The sequence below is a fragment of the Oreochromis aureus genome, linkage group 15 (assembly GCF_013358895.1).
Source record: "Oreochromis aureus strain Israel breed Guangdong linkage group 15, ZZ_aureus, whole genome shotgun sequence".
NCBI classification, from domain to species: Eukaryota; Metazoa; Chordata; class Actinopteri; order Cichliformes; family Cichlidae; genus Oreochromis; species Oreochromis aureus.
The window spans coordinates 3,822,637-3,839,023 of NC_052956.1; the positions used below are offsets into that span (position 1 = coordinate 3,822,637).

Genomic DNA, 16,387 nt, shown 5'->3' on the forward strand with positions numbered 1-16,387 from the left:
TAAAAAGATCTGTGAATCATGTAAAACAACTCTAGTAGAGTCCAAGGATAAAAAATATGGAGCTGGAATTGTGCATAATATATTCACTTTAAGATGGACCCCAAAAAAAGGAGGCCTTTTTGTATGGTTTGGGGAATTAGACAAACTCTGGTAAGGCCCGTTCCACTCTTTAGTTTCACTCTTTAGTTTTCCCACTAAGCATAAGCAGCTGTTTTGGTCCCAGATGCTTACTCTCAGCGATAATCCTCTCCTTCAAGCATGACAACAAACATGTCATGTAGACCTCAGCTACCTGAACCAAGACCCCTCCATAAATTCCAAGCATGCAAACCCCCTCTATGAGAACCACATTACCGACAACGGCACAGGCACCGCGGCAGCAAAGTCAGGCTTATGACCTGCATTAGAATGGGTATGTTTCCGATAATGCGTGAAGAGGAATGTACGAAATGAAAAGGTCTGCGGCTGCTCGAGTAAAGAGGGTCATTCTGAGAGGAAATGTGGGGAGTTGAAGGGAAAGTAATTCCCTGCATGCTTTGCCTTATTAAATATGCAGCACAAAGGAAATATGGTCTGTTTTAACTCTCTAGCCCACAACCAAGCGATGCACCCAGCCTGCAGCTTCAGGTATAAAATCCTAAACGTACAGTCAGATCAGCTTAGAGACATTTCTGCTGTCGGATTTCTTCGTCTGACCTTGACCATCCAGAGGACGCTCCTCTTCCTCAACTCCCCCCAACCCCTCCTCACCCGCCTTTAAATATTGAAGATGGATAATGGTGTTGGGCTTCATCATGAGGCCAGCGCTGAGAGCTTGGCTACAGCACACACACACACACAGACACACACACGTAAAACCAAACACGTCACATACAAAGAAACACAAGGTTCAATACTCAAGAAGGAACCGTCTGAATGGGATGTTTGTGTTTGCTGGCAGTTTTTCCGTGAATCAGCATCAGATGTACTCTTAAGTGTCTTAAGCATCGCTGTGATGTCATCATTCCTCATCAGTGAGCCCTCCCTGCCTAATCTAAATCCCCTATTAGACTGTAAATGACAGCACAGATGTGGAGTAAGGTGCAGCATTGGTGCTGCGTATCTGTCATCAGTAGTGAAAGCACAGCTAAACAAATGATATTAAAACAACACCAATTCAATTTGATCAATTTATTAAATGTTAAAACAAAACAAAAACAATGCAGAATTTTAAGAATTTTTTAACATTTTATTTTGTCATACTTTGACATGTGATATGTCGTCCAATGATTTGGTCAAATAAAACAATGCATTTGACCGAAAGAAAAATCATAACACTACGGAAGGCAAAAACTGATAGAGATTAAACAGCAAGGCAAACATAAATACTTTTGTATCACAGTATTGTGCAAACAAAAAAATCACATGTTTGCAACCTTAAAACCTCAGCCCCCTACATATACATACTGCTGATTGTGCAGAAAAGGTGGTAAATCACAATTTGGGAAGACTTGCTTGGTGGTGACGGTGGTGGGATTTTGCGTGTGTGATGGGGCGGATGGAGGTTTTACACGTGGCAGATTAAACAGATGGAGATCCCTTGGAGGACCATCTGCATGGGCGACAGCTTATATAGTTTTTCAGCAGATTTAAGAAGGTAGGTAGCTGCTGTCCTCCAGAGGAAGGACAGCACCTTTTGCAACTAAGCGATTATATCGTTAATAAAGTTTGAGCTAATCCCACACGGGGACAGTAGAAGGACACAGCAACTGTCAAATGCGAGTGCTGTGGACCTTGAGATTGCTATCAGGGGGGGAGACAATGAGTCAGTGAGGGGGAAAAGCAGCGTGCTGTGTGAATTATGGGCTCGTGTTGGTCAGGAGTGTCCAAATGGAGCCTGTGTGTTCAGGGGTCTCTGTACAATGACAGCGTTGGCCAAATCCGCTTCTTCCAGACTTAATTCTTTGTCGGTGAGCTCTCGGAAAGGAAGAGACGTCGTCAGGACGAAAGGTGGGCAGCTCCTCTGGCAGCGTGACACGAAATCATGAACATCAGCAATCCTGGAGAAGAAAAAAATATAAATAAATTAAACATCAAAAGTGGAGATTTAAAAAAACAAAACAAACAAACTGCCATCGTAAATACAGAAATGAACATGTCTGCTCCTATTAAAACTTTCCCAGCCAAGTACTCCAGTCCCTACTGTGACACGTGACTTCTCTATGAAGCACTATACTAGTACCATCATATATTATTAATAATGAGGCCCCAGCGTATACGAAGCAATCCTAAGGCCTGCTCCTCATGCTGCAGGCTGGAAGGGTTCAGTCCTCTCCATCCATCCTTTACTTACTAACCCTGTTATATAAAAGCTGCACCAGACTTACGCAATCCCTCTCAGGGGATTTTATAGATCCACGCTGTTGCTACATCTCAGATTATGTTTTCTGCAGCCCCATGCACTGTGGGGCAGGGGGACGTAACATGCAGCATGCCTTCAGCCTTTAACTCCAGCAGCCTAGAACAGAGCATTACGTAATCCTAACCCCCACCTACTTCACCACCTCCCAAGCTAGAGCAAACAAAAATCTTTTGTCATCCCTTCAACCACTTCTTTTTCCTGCTTGAGATTATGGGATTTACACGCAGCGCAGCAGGAGCAGAAAAGTGTCAAGATTCCTCTTACACAGCGCAGTTAGTCAGTCTTTAATTTGCTGATTCTTTCTCTTATTTTTATCCTTTGATCAAACCGATGATCGAGATGTGGCGTATTGGCGATACGTACCGATGCGATAGGTTAAACCTCTGCACCAGTCTCCTGCCGTCGGCCAACCAGATCTGCAGGGAGGTGACGGGAAGGGTGTGGTCTAGTGTTACCATGGGAATAGGAGGAGATTCTCCGTCCTCGTGCACAGATGGTGACCTGGCTACTACTCTGGGTGCCACACTGGGAATGGACACAAGATAAATAGCAGATTAACCACCAGTTTAGAAGTGCATATGCCACGTTTACCACGAACACCGACGCCAGAAAAAATCTTATGCAAAATGTTTGCAGACTCTTTGGGTCAGTGACGCTGCAAAAATGTTTTGGTGCTCAGCTTGACAGACTTGTCTGCGGGGACAGATTTGGTTGTGGGGTTTTTGATATTTGGATTTAGAGGGACACCTAGTGGTGCATCGTAGTCTTTAAATCTTGAGATCACACTGCAATACAAATACAAAAACAATAGGACATTCACAGCGACAATCTCTCACCTGCCAAGCCTGTATCCTCGACCGCTGAAGGGATGAAAGGCCTTCTTCTTGGGAACGTAATTTTCCTCTGTCAGATCTTCCACGCTAATCTCCAGCTCCTCCTCTTCTGCTCTGCTCTCCCACTCTGCCGGAAGCTCCCTGGGATAGATTAAAGATCCAGATTGGAGTCCAGTCATATCAATCAATATGACAAATGAGCTGCACTAATGAGCTTTATCTAGCTTCAAGTGTCAGGCTTTGGTCAGCAGGGGGAATATCTTCCCTGCTAATTTCATTATGGGGGAATGATCAAAACCAGTGAATCGAACCAAGGAGAGATGTTACATGTGACTTACATTCAGGCTGTTCCTCCTTCATGTATGTGTGCAGCACATATAATTTAAGTAGGTTTGCATCAGTGTTCCCAAAATGAACAGGTTCAAAAGTAATCAGACAATTGCCTACTTAATATTCCTTTTCTAGCCCTTTGACATTTCGTCATTAGCTCATGATGAAAAGAGCTCCCGTTGATTGATTGAAAGCTGTCTTTTGGATTGAGGTGGCTACTCAGGAAATTGAGAAAATGGCAATCAAGCAGGTATACCAAGAAGCATGATTGGTTATCATCACTAAATGCTGGCAAATAGGTTTGATAATGGACATAGATATGGTATTTAAACATATTTAAACTAAAGACACATAACAAAGAAAGAAAGAAAAAAACAACTTCATTTGGCATTTATTCAAAGCAATCTAACACTGCAGGCTCTGGTTGAAATCAATAAAGTATTAACCCATGCCGGCTGTCTCAGCTGAACGCGTCAATGCTATTTGAACTGATGTTCATTAAACACTTGGCTGGTGTTGAGGAGTAGTGGACCACCTCTAATTCATTAAAACTTTTTTTTTTTTTTTTTGCATTTTGATATTGACTTAACATCTGACACCACAAACAACTTTGGGTCATGACCGTGCCTGCCGTGGAGGCATGCCCAGACATTCATCAAGCAGCAGCAGCTACTACACACTTGTTAAAGCAGTTGTAAAATGTTGCTTAGTGCCCACTCAGCGATAATGTTATGTTTTTGGTTTATGCATGTGACACATAGGGAACCTGTCCACAGTGCACTCTGCTTTTTGCACCATAACAGCAGGGATGGACATTTTACAGATAAATTCAGCTGAACTGGTGTTTTTAGCTGTCCTGATTGTATAAGTGTGTTTTTGGAATGAATCTATGTAGCGTTAGTCATTTACCAAAGTACAGTCCAGTGCAGTCTCGAGCCCTCAGTCATTTCTTTATATTTTGCTAGAAAAATAGGAACTTAGTATAATGTCTGCCACTTCTTTTTTTGTCCTCCGCTTGTCCAGTTTCCTGAATATGTTTCAGGTCAGACCGCACGCCATGCAAAGATATGCCAAGCTTTAGGCTACTAGATCTTTGGGAATCACCTCGTTGGTGTAATTATTGAGATTTTTCACATATTCAACAAAAAATTAGGAACAAATGCATTGTTTCAGAGCGCTTCAGAGAAAAGTCACGTGTCACAGTAGGGACTGGAGTACTTAGCTGGGAAAGTTTTAATAGAAGCAGACATGTTCAGTGGGGAGTGTTACATGGTCAGGGACTGGACTGAAGATGAGTGAAGAAAGAGCTAATGAATGAAGAAAAGTCTGGAGAACTATTGCTCAAGAACACTTTAAAAATGACAAGAAAATCTTTCTCCTTGGATGCGAAATGTAAAGAAACTTTTGCACCTTACTTTACATTTCTCCCTAACACTGATAGCACATCTGCTCCACAATCAGCACAAAATATAAATAAATATGTTTTATATTTTTTTGTATTACTTTGCTCTTATTAGGAGAAATGTGTTAAATCTATGTTACAGATTACTCAAAAAGATATTAAGATGATAAGAAAAATGACACCGTCTTGCCATTAACTTTTCACTGCCTGAGGAACAATAAGAATTGCACTATTAGTTTATAGTCTGAACACTCCCTTCTCATCAGTGCGAGAACACTATTTGAGGTCATTAAGCCACCAAGAATAATTAAAAACCATGATTAAAGCCTAGGATTTGATGCCCCTCCTTTGTGGTAAGGCAGCAAAAATTTAACTGAAGACATCCTTAAAACAGGAAGGATATCCTGTTTCAGCCAGTCGACTCACCCCCTTTTGATGGCATCCAGGAACTCTTGATTCTCTGGAATGGAGTAGCTGCGAAAGTCCTCATCATTTACAGTGAAGCCGTCCTTCCACAGCCTCACCACCATCTCCACCTGGAACAAAAGCAAAAAAACCCCAATCAAATAGGCCTGACAGGATTCAGAGATAAAGTCGCCACACAGCTGTTAACCTCGGGAGGTCAGACTTTTACTGCGGACTGTTTATCCTGGCAACGAACGGGTGAACAAAATATCCTGTGATCACTGAAGCCTGGTGCTTGTGCTTTCAACTGAGATTTGGCTGACAGAGCTCGGCGAGAGCCCTCATTTGGAGAGTCTTACGCCATTTTCACTCACGCACCGCAGGCCATTGGAGGCGAACGTGAGCATGCAATTTTCAACGCAATTAAACAAATGTTTAGCCTGCCGGGTCCCTATTACTAAGGCTTTGTGAGGTTCGTCTGGGCACGTGCCAGAAAAACTACAGGTAATAGTTCAGTGATTTCACTGCAGGCAAGTGCGTCCTTCTCCTGCATGATCCGGTCAGGCAGCACCGTCGCCTAATCCAAACAGAGATTCCTTGTTACGTCCTCTTGGTTTGTGCTCTTGGCTGTGAAGCTTAGAAAGTTACTTATTAAATACTTTGATCTGGCACTTAGCTAGATTGTGCATTTTATTTAAATTGCTATGATGCAAACATGAGACTGTTTTTATGCTCCACTGGGACCTGTATCCCATAATAACTTGCAATTAAAAGAAATGTAAACAACAGGAGGTTAATAAGCACACATTTGATTGTCAACAGAGATGATTCTGCCTAACAATGTCATTAAAAATATAAAATTGGAGCATTAGCTATATCAAAATGTCATTTAAGTGCTTTATATTGAATTGATGTATACTGAGTATATGTGTGACATGAACTCTCTTAGGCAGCTTTCTTAGCATTTCCTTTGTTCACCACTGGTTGAAATGCAGTCCTAAACCACGACAGACTCTTCACTATGTTTCACAGATGGCTGTAGACACTCTACCTCTTTTCTGACCCCTCCATTTCTCTCCCCCGTTTCCCTTCCTTAACAACAGCTTCTTGACAGCCTGAGACACTGTGACCATTTCTGATGAGGCTTCAATGAACAGTACATTGGTCAACTGAAGGATAGAGACATCTCTCTGGTCCTGTTTCAGGTCTTTTTCTGGGTTTTTCTCAAGGACATGACTTTAAGATTTTTTTTTTTAAAATTCTGTACTTATCCAGTTTCCTCAAATCTTTAACGTTTTTGGCTAATAGCCCTTGAGGAATTACCTTGCTGGTGCAAAAATACTATTTATGCCTCTCTTGTGGTGTTATCTTTGGCAATTTCCATAGTTTCAACTAAAGAATTGTGAACAAATTAAGTGTTTTTGTGGCAGGCTGCCAATAACAAAGTGCCTTAATGATGCAAAAATTGATTCTTTGCCAAGCTGTCAATTATTTATAGACATAACACTAGTTTCACTCCTTAAGTTTGATGCCTTTTTCTACTTAAATGCATTAAGTGGCTTAACAAACAAAAATAACAATCCTGTGAAAATAGTCAGATACAAGGACCGGACTGAAAATGAGTGAAAAAGCAGCCAATGGGAACTACTGATGAAAACCAATTTTAAAAAATGACAAGTAAGTCTGGCTCCTTGGAAGCATAAATATAAACAAATGAAGTGTGGCTTAAGACTCTTGCATAGTGCTGTGTATACTTTACTTAAATGTTGTGTTATTACTAGTCTATAAGCTCAGAAATGTGGGGCGGGGCATTTGCAGAGATCTGGCTCTCAAGGTGAATTTGTCTCTGACCTTTGAAGTCCCTGAGGCATCGTAACAGATCTTCTCCACCTCATCGAGGAGGTCTTCTACAGAAAAACTACGGCTCATTGGAGCTTCCTCTTCATTGTCCTTACTGACCACCCTTTATGAGAAGAAAGTGCAGGTATTCACTCATCATGCTTACTGAATTCAGTCTACAGTCACAAGCGTTATTGTGCAAGACCATGCAAAGCAAGTTCACACACACACACCCCAAAATATGTTATTATTTCTGTGTCCAACCCAGTTATTTTCAGATTATTTCACATCTACGGGATCAATTCAGTTACAGGACTTCATTTGCCTAGAAGTGGCTTTAACAAAAATAATGACTTACCATTGTTCATCTTTCTCACTCTCCACAGTGTCAGTTTCTTTCATGTCTTTCTATGTTTCCCATCTAAGAAACAAGCGAGCACACACACACACACCGTTTTAAAAGCGTGGTTGATGTTCAATATTTTGGGGGGTAACCTTTTATTGTCTTAGCGGCGTATTATGTACACGTGTGCAGTAAAACTGTGCTACACCGCTCAAAAAGGAACTAAAAACTGATCATTTTTCTAAAACATTACGTGATCGATAGATAGCCAGACAGCCAAGCAGCCTGCAGCTTTATCGTTATTTATGCAAGTGGGCGGCAGAAAGCGATGGACCCGCAAAGAGCAAAACACACACGCAGGAGCCGCTCGTAAAAACGAGGATTATATGTCAGCATAAACACAACAGATGCCCATTAGCATGCGCGCATAAAGGGTAAGGTCGAATAGTGATTTACCAGTCCGTGTTTTAATCGGTTAATCCAGGGCTACACATCTGTAGCCATAAGTTTCAGGATAGCGGTGCTTCTGCTGAGCAATACATGTGACGTAACAGTGCCGTAAATCCACTCCCGATGTCGCGGTTGTACGCTTTCTGTGCTGAACTCAGCAGATCTTCTCTCCCAGCTGAAACTGACGATACAGTATTAGATGGCATGGAAAGCCCACTGGATCCAAACTTGTGTGCGTTTGTTTCTATTTAGAGGTAAGATGTCTCATATGGCTCAACTCTATGGAGGGCTTAAACTGCCAAAATCCAAAACAAATAATTAATGACTAACTAACAAACACGCAGGCAAACAAACAGACAAAAATCATTTAATTTGGTTTTCCGGTACATTTTCTTGTAGAAGCTTCTCATACGCCCTGAGGACCAAAACTACCAAAATTATAAATGAACAAGTAAATAAATCAGTCAAAAACAAAAACAAATAACAATTAAAAAAAAAAAAAACAATCTTACTGAAACGCACAAAATCTCTTTTTGGTTGTGTTAACTGAGTAACAGAGCAACCAAACCTGGCACACAGGTACATCTTCCACACTGAATGTCATCTGCTCATCACACATTGCTTTGAAGCTGACAGGTGGTCAGTTATGGATATTCTAGGCTCTGACTGCCTCACTGATGCGCCAATACATTTATTACCATATATTTACTATGTTATTCAATGACATCCCGTCTCTCATCAGTAGTTTCAGTCGCTCATTGAGTTGAGAAAAGTTTGTGTTGGATCCAGCCCTCTATGCAACATCACTGGTTATTTTACTCGTAGTTGTTTCAGTGCCTGAATGTAAATCACTTTCTGTGGTCTGTAGTTGCCACATCGCTGTGAATCGCTTCCTGTAGGGGTACAGCTTTAGGCTCATGAAGGTTCTCATCTATATCACATATTATGTTGCCTAACAACCACCTCTCAACAGGTTATAATGACCCATTTGTAGCAGTTATACACTTAAATTACCTTTCACATGCATGACACCACTTTCACTGCACAACATTTACATAACACTTAAATTGTTGCCCATGTGTTATTGTGAAGCAAAACTTGAATAATGCATGATATATTATGATGTCATTATGTTGCACATTGTAGACCAAACAATACTACAGCATTGTCATTTAATAGTCAAATACAATTCAACACATCAAATATAATTTTACAAAAGATCTTTTTATTTTTCCCCATTCATTTGCTTACTTATTAAATGTGCCTGTTATTTATGATTTTGGCATACGTTTATACTTTTTTGACATAATTATAGAAACATCTGTGCTTGAGATACAATATAGCATCCAAGGTGGCATGTTCAGTATAAACCATACCCTTAAACTTATTTTCATTATCTTTGAATCAATTATCATTGCTAGCAAATGTATTATTATATTTTTTTTTCACTACTACTTCTAATAAAAGTAGTAATTTAAACTTGACATATGTTGCATCAATTACTAAGCAGCTACACAGTGAAGACAGTGATGTATGGTGTGAAGAACAGGCTGTATCTCTCAAATTATGCCTAATGAGAGACTAAAAAAATGTTTAAAATTGAAAGGAACCTCTCAATGGTAACAGAATTTAGTCTAGGAGTTGACTTAAATTATATCCAGGAAAATAAGCAAATATGTTTGGTTAACATGAAATCCATGCCTGATCTTTGATAGAGTATTAGTGGAGAATGATTTCAGTGTGCGGGATGACCCTTGACCTTTTCTGCATTTCCACACCTTCTATTAAACTCTACGAGAACATATAAGCACAGGTAAAGAAATTTCATTTTTCAATCATCTAACCGATATTTCGATGGCGAGATAATGAACTGGACATGTGAATGAATCGTCTAGTTCACTTCATTTGAAATCGACAGCCTGGCTGGAGTGCATTGCCAACTTATGCTCAGAACAGGGTACAAAAAAATGAAAACAGATACTTGTTTCCATGTGAAAGGTTTAGATTTTCTTACATTTGTATCAAAAATATTTATTTGAGATATCAAATGTGAATATTTTATGGCACAAGGTTCTTAAGAACCCCCCAATGTTTTGACGTTGATTTTTAGAAACCATTGCTTGAACCAAAAAAGAGGAAAAAAAGAAGAAAAAAGCAAAACAGATGGCTAGCACAGTTGTATCTTGACTCGAGCCAGAAATAGAACAGAAAACACACAAAATGTCATTTTTACTTGTGGGGATAAAATGACAGGGAGTGCAGTGAAAGAACGAAGGCTAAAGCATCAAAAGGAGAAGAGATTATTATTAATTCAGCCTCTTCTACTACATACTTGAAGGTCACAAAGAATTCAAAATTTGATGGTGAATACAATTCAGTCCTGTCTTGCAAACAAACAGAGTTTTTCTTTTTTAGGTTGTAGTAAGCTTGTGGGATTATTTGAGTTTTAAAGATTCTGATTGCAGTTTTACAGGGCAAGTCTAAATATTTTTATAATTCACAGACCTTTTACATTAGTTGATGTTTTAATATATATATATATTTTTGATGAAGACAAAGAGTGAATTGCTGCACATACTGGGCAACCTGGGAAAAAAACTGCAGATAATTTGTATGATAAAGTGCAGGCTGCCCACTTCCATCTGTTTTCCTGCTGCCGTCAAGTGTACCACCTTTTGTTATTCATTTGGTGACTTATCGTGCTTTAATAGTACTTAGCTGATTCACTGACTGTCCCCAGTGTACAATACAAGTACTTACCCATAGTAACATATCTGCATTAAGAATTACTGCCTTTGTAATATAAAGTATCCATGTAATAACAAAGATCTTTTGGTGGTAATCCAGTCAGCAGAAATGAATGCACCTGCCAAACAGACTTAGAACCACCACACAGAGAGAGAGGGAGAGAGAGGCGGGGAGATAGAGAGGTAGACAGAGAGAGAGAGAGAGAGAGAGAGAGAGAGAGATGGCGCCTCGAACTCGATCCTGCTCTCACTGAGGCAGTGTTCAGAGCCGGTCAGAGAGATTCAGTAAGGGGCAGACAAAAGAAAAAAAAACATGGTGAACACAAGGAAAAGCTCACGGACTAGGAGCGGTCCCTTCATCTCGTCAAGGACTAGGTCGTCGTCGAGAAACGAGCGAAACTCTGAGGAACATGTAAGCCGGTTTCTTTTCTTTACCGGCGAGCTAGCTGGCTGGCTAGTTTGGCTAGCTGGCTGCTAGCCTTGGCCTCAAGGTGCTCCACAAAATGTATTATTCACAGCAAAATACGAGCAGTATCGACACTGACACCAACACAGTCACGCAGATACACAGTGCAAGACATGAATGCGGCTAGTCGTTTGCGTGTCCTTCACACTGAACGGATTGTACAGCTGTCAGATTACAAGCTAGCGTTATGAACTGGCTATAGCTTCAACTTGAGTTCCCTTTGTTTTTGGCAATTTTGACCGGCTGACTTGTTCCACCGTTTTCACCATTAATTAGCCCTCCCAATAAAGACAGTTGGGATTTTGACTCAAGGCTGTTGGCACTACTATGTGTCGCTATCCTCGAAGTGTCAGCTTACTTATTATCTCACATATGAAGGGAGAAAGCGATAGTTAAGCTAGCATTGTAGGTTATAGCTAGCCTAGCAGCTAGCTTAGAGTGGGGGGAAGGGAGTCCCAGGTTCACAACAGTTGGCTGGCTCGGGTCCGTATTTAGCAAGTCTGCACTTGGTGAACTTTCAGTTATAAATGACCCAAAGACCCATGGGCAAGTTGGTTTTTAGACTGTCCGTTTAAAACACACTCGTGGAGTTAAACATTCCCATGTGTTCTTCGAAAGAATGATTTGATAAATGAGCTTTAGATTTTACTCCCGATCGCCCGACCTACAAGCTGCCTGACAGGCTTTGTTTCAAAATGTAAACATTGTGATTGTGCAAGACAGGAAGGTCCGTATTTCCGTAAAATTTCAATTATTACGGCACTTAACATAGACAAAGAATTCATTTCATCAATGGGAAATATCTGTTGATTGCTGTTTGCGCATTCCTGAGTTTTAGTGGTTTGTTGGATGAGTGGTGGTACGTCGCAGAATTGTGGGTCATGATTCATGAAATACGTAACTCAGGTCCAGACCAATTGATAGCACCCGATATTGCACTGTGTGAATGTAAAGCTGGACTCTGTGTAACAGAGTTTGTACTTTCCCACCTTTTATTTACATTACCATATCACAAGAAGTCAGTGTAGTGTTGTACTCCATGCAACCAGCCATTTTACTCTGTTAGCTACTTGTTGACCTTGTCAGAACTTGTCAGAACCGACTGTCCTGCTGTGACAGTGTTTGCAGAGTGATTCACATGTGGAAATGATTTCACGGTGCACCTCTTGGGCTGCCTCCATGCATTTCTTCACTCCTGGTACATCCTGCATTTTACCGTCTGTCTGCATCCATCTATCCACACAGTCAGACAAACCCCTCTGTCAGCACTGCAGACAGTTGCCTATGACAACAGTGAGATATGCTCACATATCAGCGGGGAAGTTAGGCTGTGAAGGGCATGAGCATCAAGGGCGTATGTCTGGATGGTGCTGTGCTGAGATTCACAGGGTACATTGAGGAAGTGGGTTCAGGGTGTCTTGTCTCATGACAGTCCTCTATTCTGGATTTGACACTTGCCGATCCTGTTCTCTTCTGTCCTCGATTTTTTTCACCCATTAAATATATTTTTACTTAATATTCAAGGAGACATTGTATGCAGATATTTGTGAAATCTTCTCTCTGTATTTGTTATCTTCTTTTTCCTTTCCTTGTTTTTTTTCTGATTGTGTGTCACAGTTTTGCCTTCACTCCCCTAAGTTCTGGTGTTATGTGTGTGTATGTGTGTGTTTGTCCAACAGAAGGAACCCAGCAGTGATGCGAGCAGTCCCAGCAGTCCACGGTTTGCACCGCCTTCCAAGCGCACACGGCGGCAGACTGCCTCTGAGCCAAGCTCCAGTGATACCTCCCCGTCCCCTCAGACTAAGGGCCAGAGGGTCAGCTGGGGCATTCCTACCTACTGCACAAGGTCAGCTCTTGGCCTAGTGTTTTTTACACACATAAATTTAATTAAGCCAGAGTTGGTCAAGATGGATATTTTGTGGCTCTGGCTGTTAAACCAGAGTTGCATTGTTACATGTCATGTTTTAGTGCTGTGTGATTAACCAAATTTGAAATTATGATCTTGGCTTCTAACAGTTATGAAGACAAGATAATCTGGATAAAACAGTTACTTCTTTTTGCATAAAGTTTGCCTACTTTTTTTTTTTTACCCTTCCCTAAAAGCTCAGACTCACTTGCTGTTTAGTTCAGCTCTAGCTGAGATGACCAAAGAGAGCCTGCATAGATCTGTTAAGAGGAAGAAAAAAAGGTTTCTATAGGTGAACTTGGGGATGGATTATTAGAAGTTGGCCTCGTATTTGAGGGTCTTTCCTTTGGCCACTTGGCCCGGGGCTACCTTGCAGGTCTCACAAGGTACGCAAGTTCACTGCACCTTGAGGCTCCCCATTAGAGGCAGACTGGTAGCTGCACTCATGACACAGGCTTTACCTGTGCCACTCACTAGCTCTACCTGTTTTTTGTTTTGTTTTTTCCTTCTTCATGGAAATTCCTAAAAAATGTTCAAAAAATCCAGGTCACAGTTATCAACTAAAATAATTGTGATAATGATTTTTGGTTTAATCCTGTAGCCTTGTTGTGCATTGTGATCAGAAACACTTCATCCTAAGCTCCTAAGCAGTAATATGTGTGATTGCCATCTTTTGTGCAGCTGTCAGACATATTTTCTCTTTGTTGTTCTGTTTTACAGACTGTCGTCTCGCATCATGCAAAATGGGCATGGTAAAGTATTTTTCCCCCAGTTTATCCCTGTTTAAATAACAATCATCTGGGGAGCATATGATTAAAAAAATACCAATTTTAATTGAATCTTCTATCTGTGCTGCAGCCCATATGAGTCACCGGAATGACGAGAGTGGAGGGGGAGATCACTCTCATATGAATGGCCATGTGGAGCTGAAGAGGAGCTGTCGGGTGAAGAAGAGCCAATTTGAACACCTCAATCAGAGCCTGCTGTTTGACCAGCTGGTCAACAGGTAGCTTCAGGCAGTCATACTGTTGACATGTTTCTTTGCAACAGTCCTTTGAACAGAGAATGAGCTGGAAATTAGGTTAACTGGTTCATCTGAAAGACACTTTATTGATTTTACAACATATGAAAGTGGATCCTAAAACAATATTCCTTATTAAATAGTATTTATATGCTGTGTGTTGTAAGTTGTCACAGTGTTTATTAGTTCAGGGTTTAAGATGAAACATGAGTGGAGAGAAAAACATTTTTGAGATTCTGTACTCTGAAAAGAGAACACTTTAGACAAAGTTATTAACTTGTTTCTCATTCTGTGTCGGTTTACGTGTGTGCAGCACCGCTGAGGCTGTTCTTCAGGAGATGGACAACATCAGCAGCATCAGGCAGAATCGTGAGGTGGAGCGCCTTCGCATGTGGACTGGAGAAACTGAGGAGGTGAGCAAAGCAGTGGAGCGCCACACAGACCAGGGTTTGAAAAGTACCACTGCCTGATGATGCAAGGTGAATGCAAGTGTTGGCATTAAGGCTCTTCTCTTTCAGGAAAACATGGACATGTATTCACGGGTGAAACGCAGGAAATCCATGCGCAGGAGTACTTTCAACATGCCCGCGCATCACAAAGTCATGGGCAAAACAGAGGAAGAGGAGGAAGGAACAGAAGGTCAGTTTCCTATTAATGTTCTGCTTATGAATCAGTGAAGCAAGGAAGAGATCATGAAGTCGTTATGTACCTCGTCTTAAACCGAATTAATCATAAAAAATTTTGATTGCTTGGTGTACCATATAATATTTTAAAAATTCAGTATTCTGAAATTTAAAAATGATACTTCTGGCTTTCAGAATCTCATGGTGAGGAAGAGGAGGAAGATGCAGAGGATGATGATGAAGATGATGAAGGAGATGAAGCAGAGGAGGCAGGGGAGGAAAATGACAGACCGTACAATCTGCGGCAGCGTAAGACAGTGCAGAGATATGAAGCACCGCCTATTGGTAAATATATATATGTTTTCTGTATTATTCTTCAAGCTTCTAAATTGGTTTCAAATGTAATTTAAACAGAAAAAAATCACAGTAAGTGGAAATTATACCAGAGTGTAACCACTAATCATTTTTTGTTTCCCGTTTTTCAGAGCCAGTGAACAGAAAACAGAGCAACCCCTCACTTTTTGACACCCACAGATCCCCAGCAAGGAGAAGCCATATAAGGTGGGCAGAATAGCCCAAATCTGATGCTCAACATATTACTGTCTTTTTCACAAGTATCTTTTCACTAGTACGAGTAATGTGCTCATAAAGAAAAAAAAGGAATTCCTCTTTAAAGGAATGTCAGTGTGGAGTGATACAGTTCTGACTCTTGATTTGTCACGCCTCTCCAGAGTGAAGAAACACGCCATTCACAGCAGTGACACCACCTCATCTTCTGATGAAGAACGCTTTGAGCGCAGAAAAAGCAAGAGCATGACTCGGGCCAGGAACAGGTGCTGACTGCTTCTTTCTTTCTTCTTCCCTCAGTGTTTTTAACTACTCTGTTGTACTCACTTATTTCACTTGAATTTGTTGCAACAGGTGCTTGCCCATGAATCTGACGGCTGAAGACCTGGCTAGTGGGGTGCTGCGTGATCGAGTGAAAGTGGGTGCAAGCTTGGCTGATGTGGATCCAATGAACCTTGACCCCTCAGTGAGTGAAAATACTGCCAAGTACCAAAACAATAATAGAACACAGTTTAGCCTGTGTACTTGGATTCATCAGAATTATTAGACAAAACTAAACGACCTACTGTTTGAATATGATTGGCTTGGAACGGTCAGTTATTAATACATAAAGACATTTTCTGAATTAAAATGTGACCTATTATGCTTTTCTTTATTTAAGGTGGTGGGTGCCATGTTAAACAAAGCCAAAATTTCCATTAAAGAGCTCAGTGTATGGACACACTTAGAATGTACTTCAGACTGCTCTAATAGCCCTTTTCCACTAGCACCTTCTGGACTAAATGTGACTCGACTCTTTTCGGTGGTTTTCCATTACAATTGAACATCACGTAATGTGTGTGCGGTCGTTACAGCCATGTGCTGAAAGTCCGGTGACGTCATTTGTTATGTAACGCGAATGGAGGGCGTTGAGATGATGGTATACCCGCTGCTCGGTGTTTGGGTTTTTGCCAGACTCGGGGACCACAGTGTTGTTTTCCTTTAGGCATTTCCCTCATTGCTGGGTTTCAATAATGGGGCTTTAGATTTTTGTGAAGGAGTTACTCTCGTGCCT

At 41.0% G+C, this 16,387-nt stretch overlaps 2 protein-coding genes across 4 annotated transcripts in view; one reads left to right on the forward strand and one right to left on the reverse strand.

The window, feature by feature from the left end:
- Nucleotides 1-16,387, forward strand: part of atad2b (ATPase family AAA domain containing 2B) — an 83,160-nt gene that overhangs the window by 3,026 nt on the left and 63,747 nt on the right. Inside the window, exons 2-11 of one of the 2 annotated variants that reach the window (XM_039598653.1) lie at nucleotides 10,946-11,162; nucleotides 12,896-13,062; nucleotides 13,843-13,874; nucleotides 13,981-14,128; nucleotides 14,457-14,556; nucleotides 14,662-14,782; nucleotides 14,962-15,111; nucleotides 15,252-15,327; nucleotides 15,498-15,599; nucleotides 15,688-15,799. In XM_039598653.1, the coding sequence (XP_039454587.1) occupies nucleotides 11,064-11,162; nucleotides 12,896-13,062; nucleotides 13,843-13,874; nucleotides 13,981-14,128; nucleotides 14,457-14,556; nucleotides 14,662-14,782; nucleotides 14,962-15,111; nucleotides 15,252-15,327; nucleotides 15,498-15,599; nucleotides 15,688-15,799 (1,107 nt within the window). In that variant the 5' untranslated portion in view covers nucleotides 10,946-11,063. Of the gene's footprint in view, nucleotides 1-10,924; nucleotides 11,163-12,895; nucleotides 13,063-13,842; nucleotides 13,875-13,980; nucleotides 14,129-14,456; nucleotides 14,557-14,661; nucleotides 14,783-14,961; nucleotides 15,112-15,251; nucleotides 15,328-15,497; nucleotides 15,600-15,687; nucleotides 15,800-16,387 lie in introns of those variants that run through there. The other variant, XM_039598652.1, reaches the window with a different exon arrangement.
- ubxn2a (UBX domain protein 2A) lies at nucleotides 1,156-8,124 on the reverse strand. 2 transcript variants are annotated; one of them, XM_031755138.2, is made up of 7 exons: nucleotides 8,010-8,124; nucleotides 7,569-7,631; nucleotides 7,223-7,334; nucleotides 5,393-5,502; nucleotides 3,238-3,375; nucleotides 2,765-2,926; nucleotides 1,156-2,039 (listed from the first exon to the last, which is right to left on the reverse strand). In XM_031755138.2, the coding sequence occupies exons 2-7, from the start codon at nucleotides 7,610-7,612 to the stop codon at nucleotides 1,856-1,858; spliced, it is 750 nt and encodes a 249-aa protein (XP_031610998.1). In that variant the 5' UTR covers nucleotides 7,613-7,631; nucleotides 8,010-8,124; the 3' UTR covers nucleotides 1,156-1,855. The 2 variants fall into 2 exon arrangements, with proteins under 2 accessions (XP_031610998.1, XP_031610999.1); XM_031755139.2 differs by lacking the exon at nucleotides 7,569-7,631 and having other exon boundaries at nucleotides 8,010-8,117.

Excerpts from the sequence above, each read along its gene's own strand:
- ubxn2a (XM_031755138.2), bottom strand. The coding sequence starts at position 7,612 with ATGAAAGAAACTGACACTGTGGAGAGTGAGAAAGATGAACAATG. Across the intron at positions 5,503-7,222 it reads ATGCCTCAGGGACTTCAAAG|GTGGAGATGGTGGTGAGGCT; the intron begins GTCAGAGACAAA and ends CTTTTGTTCCAG. Across the intron at positions 2,927-3,237 it reads CGAGGATACAGGCTTGGCAG|TGTGGCACCCAGAGTAGTAG; the intron begins GTGAGAGATTGT and ends GTCCATTCCCAG.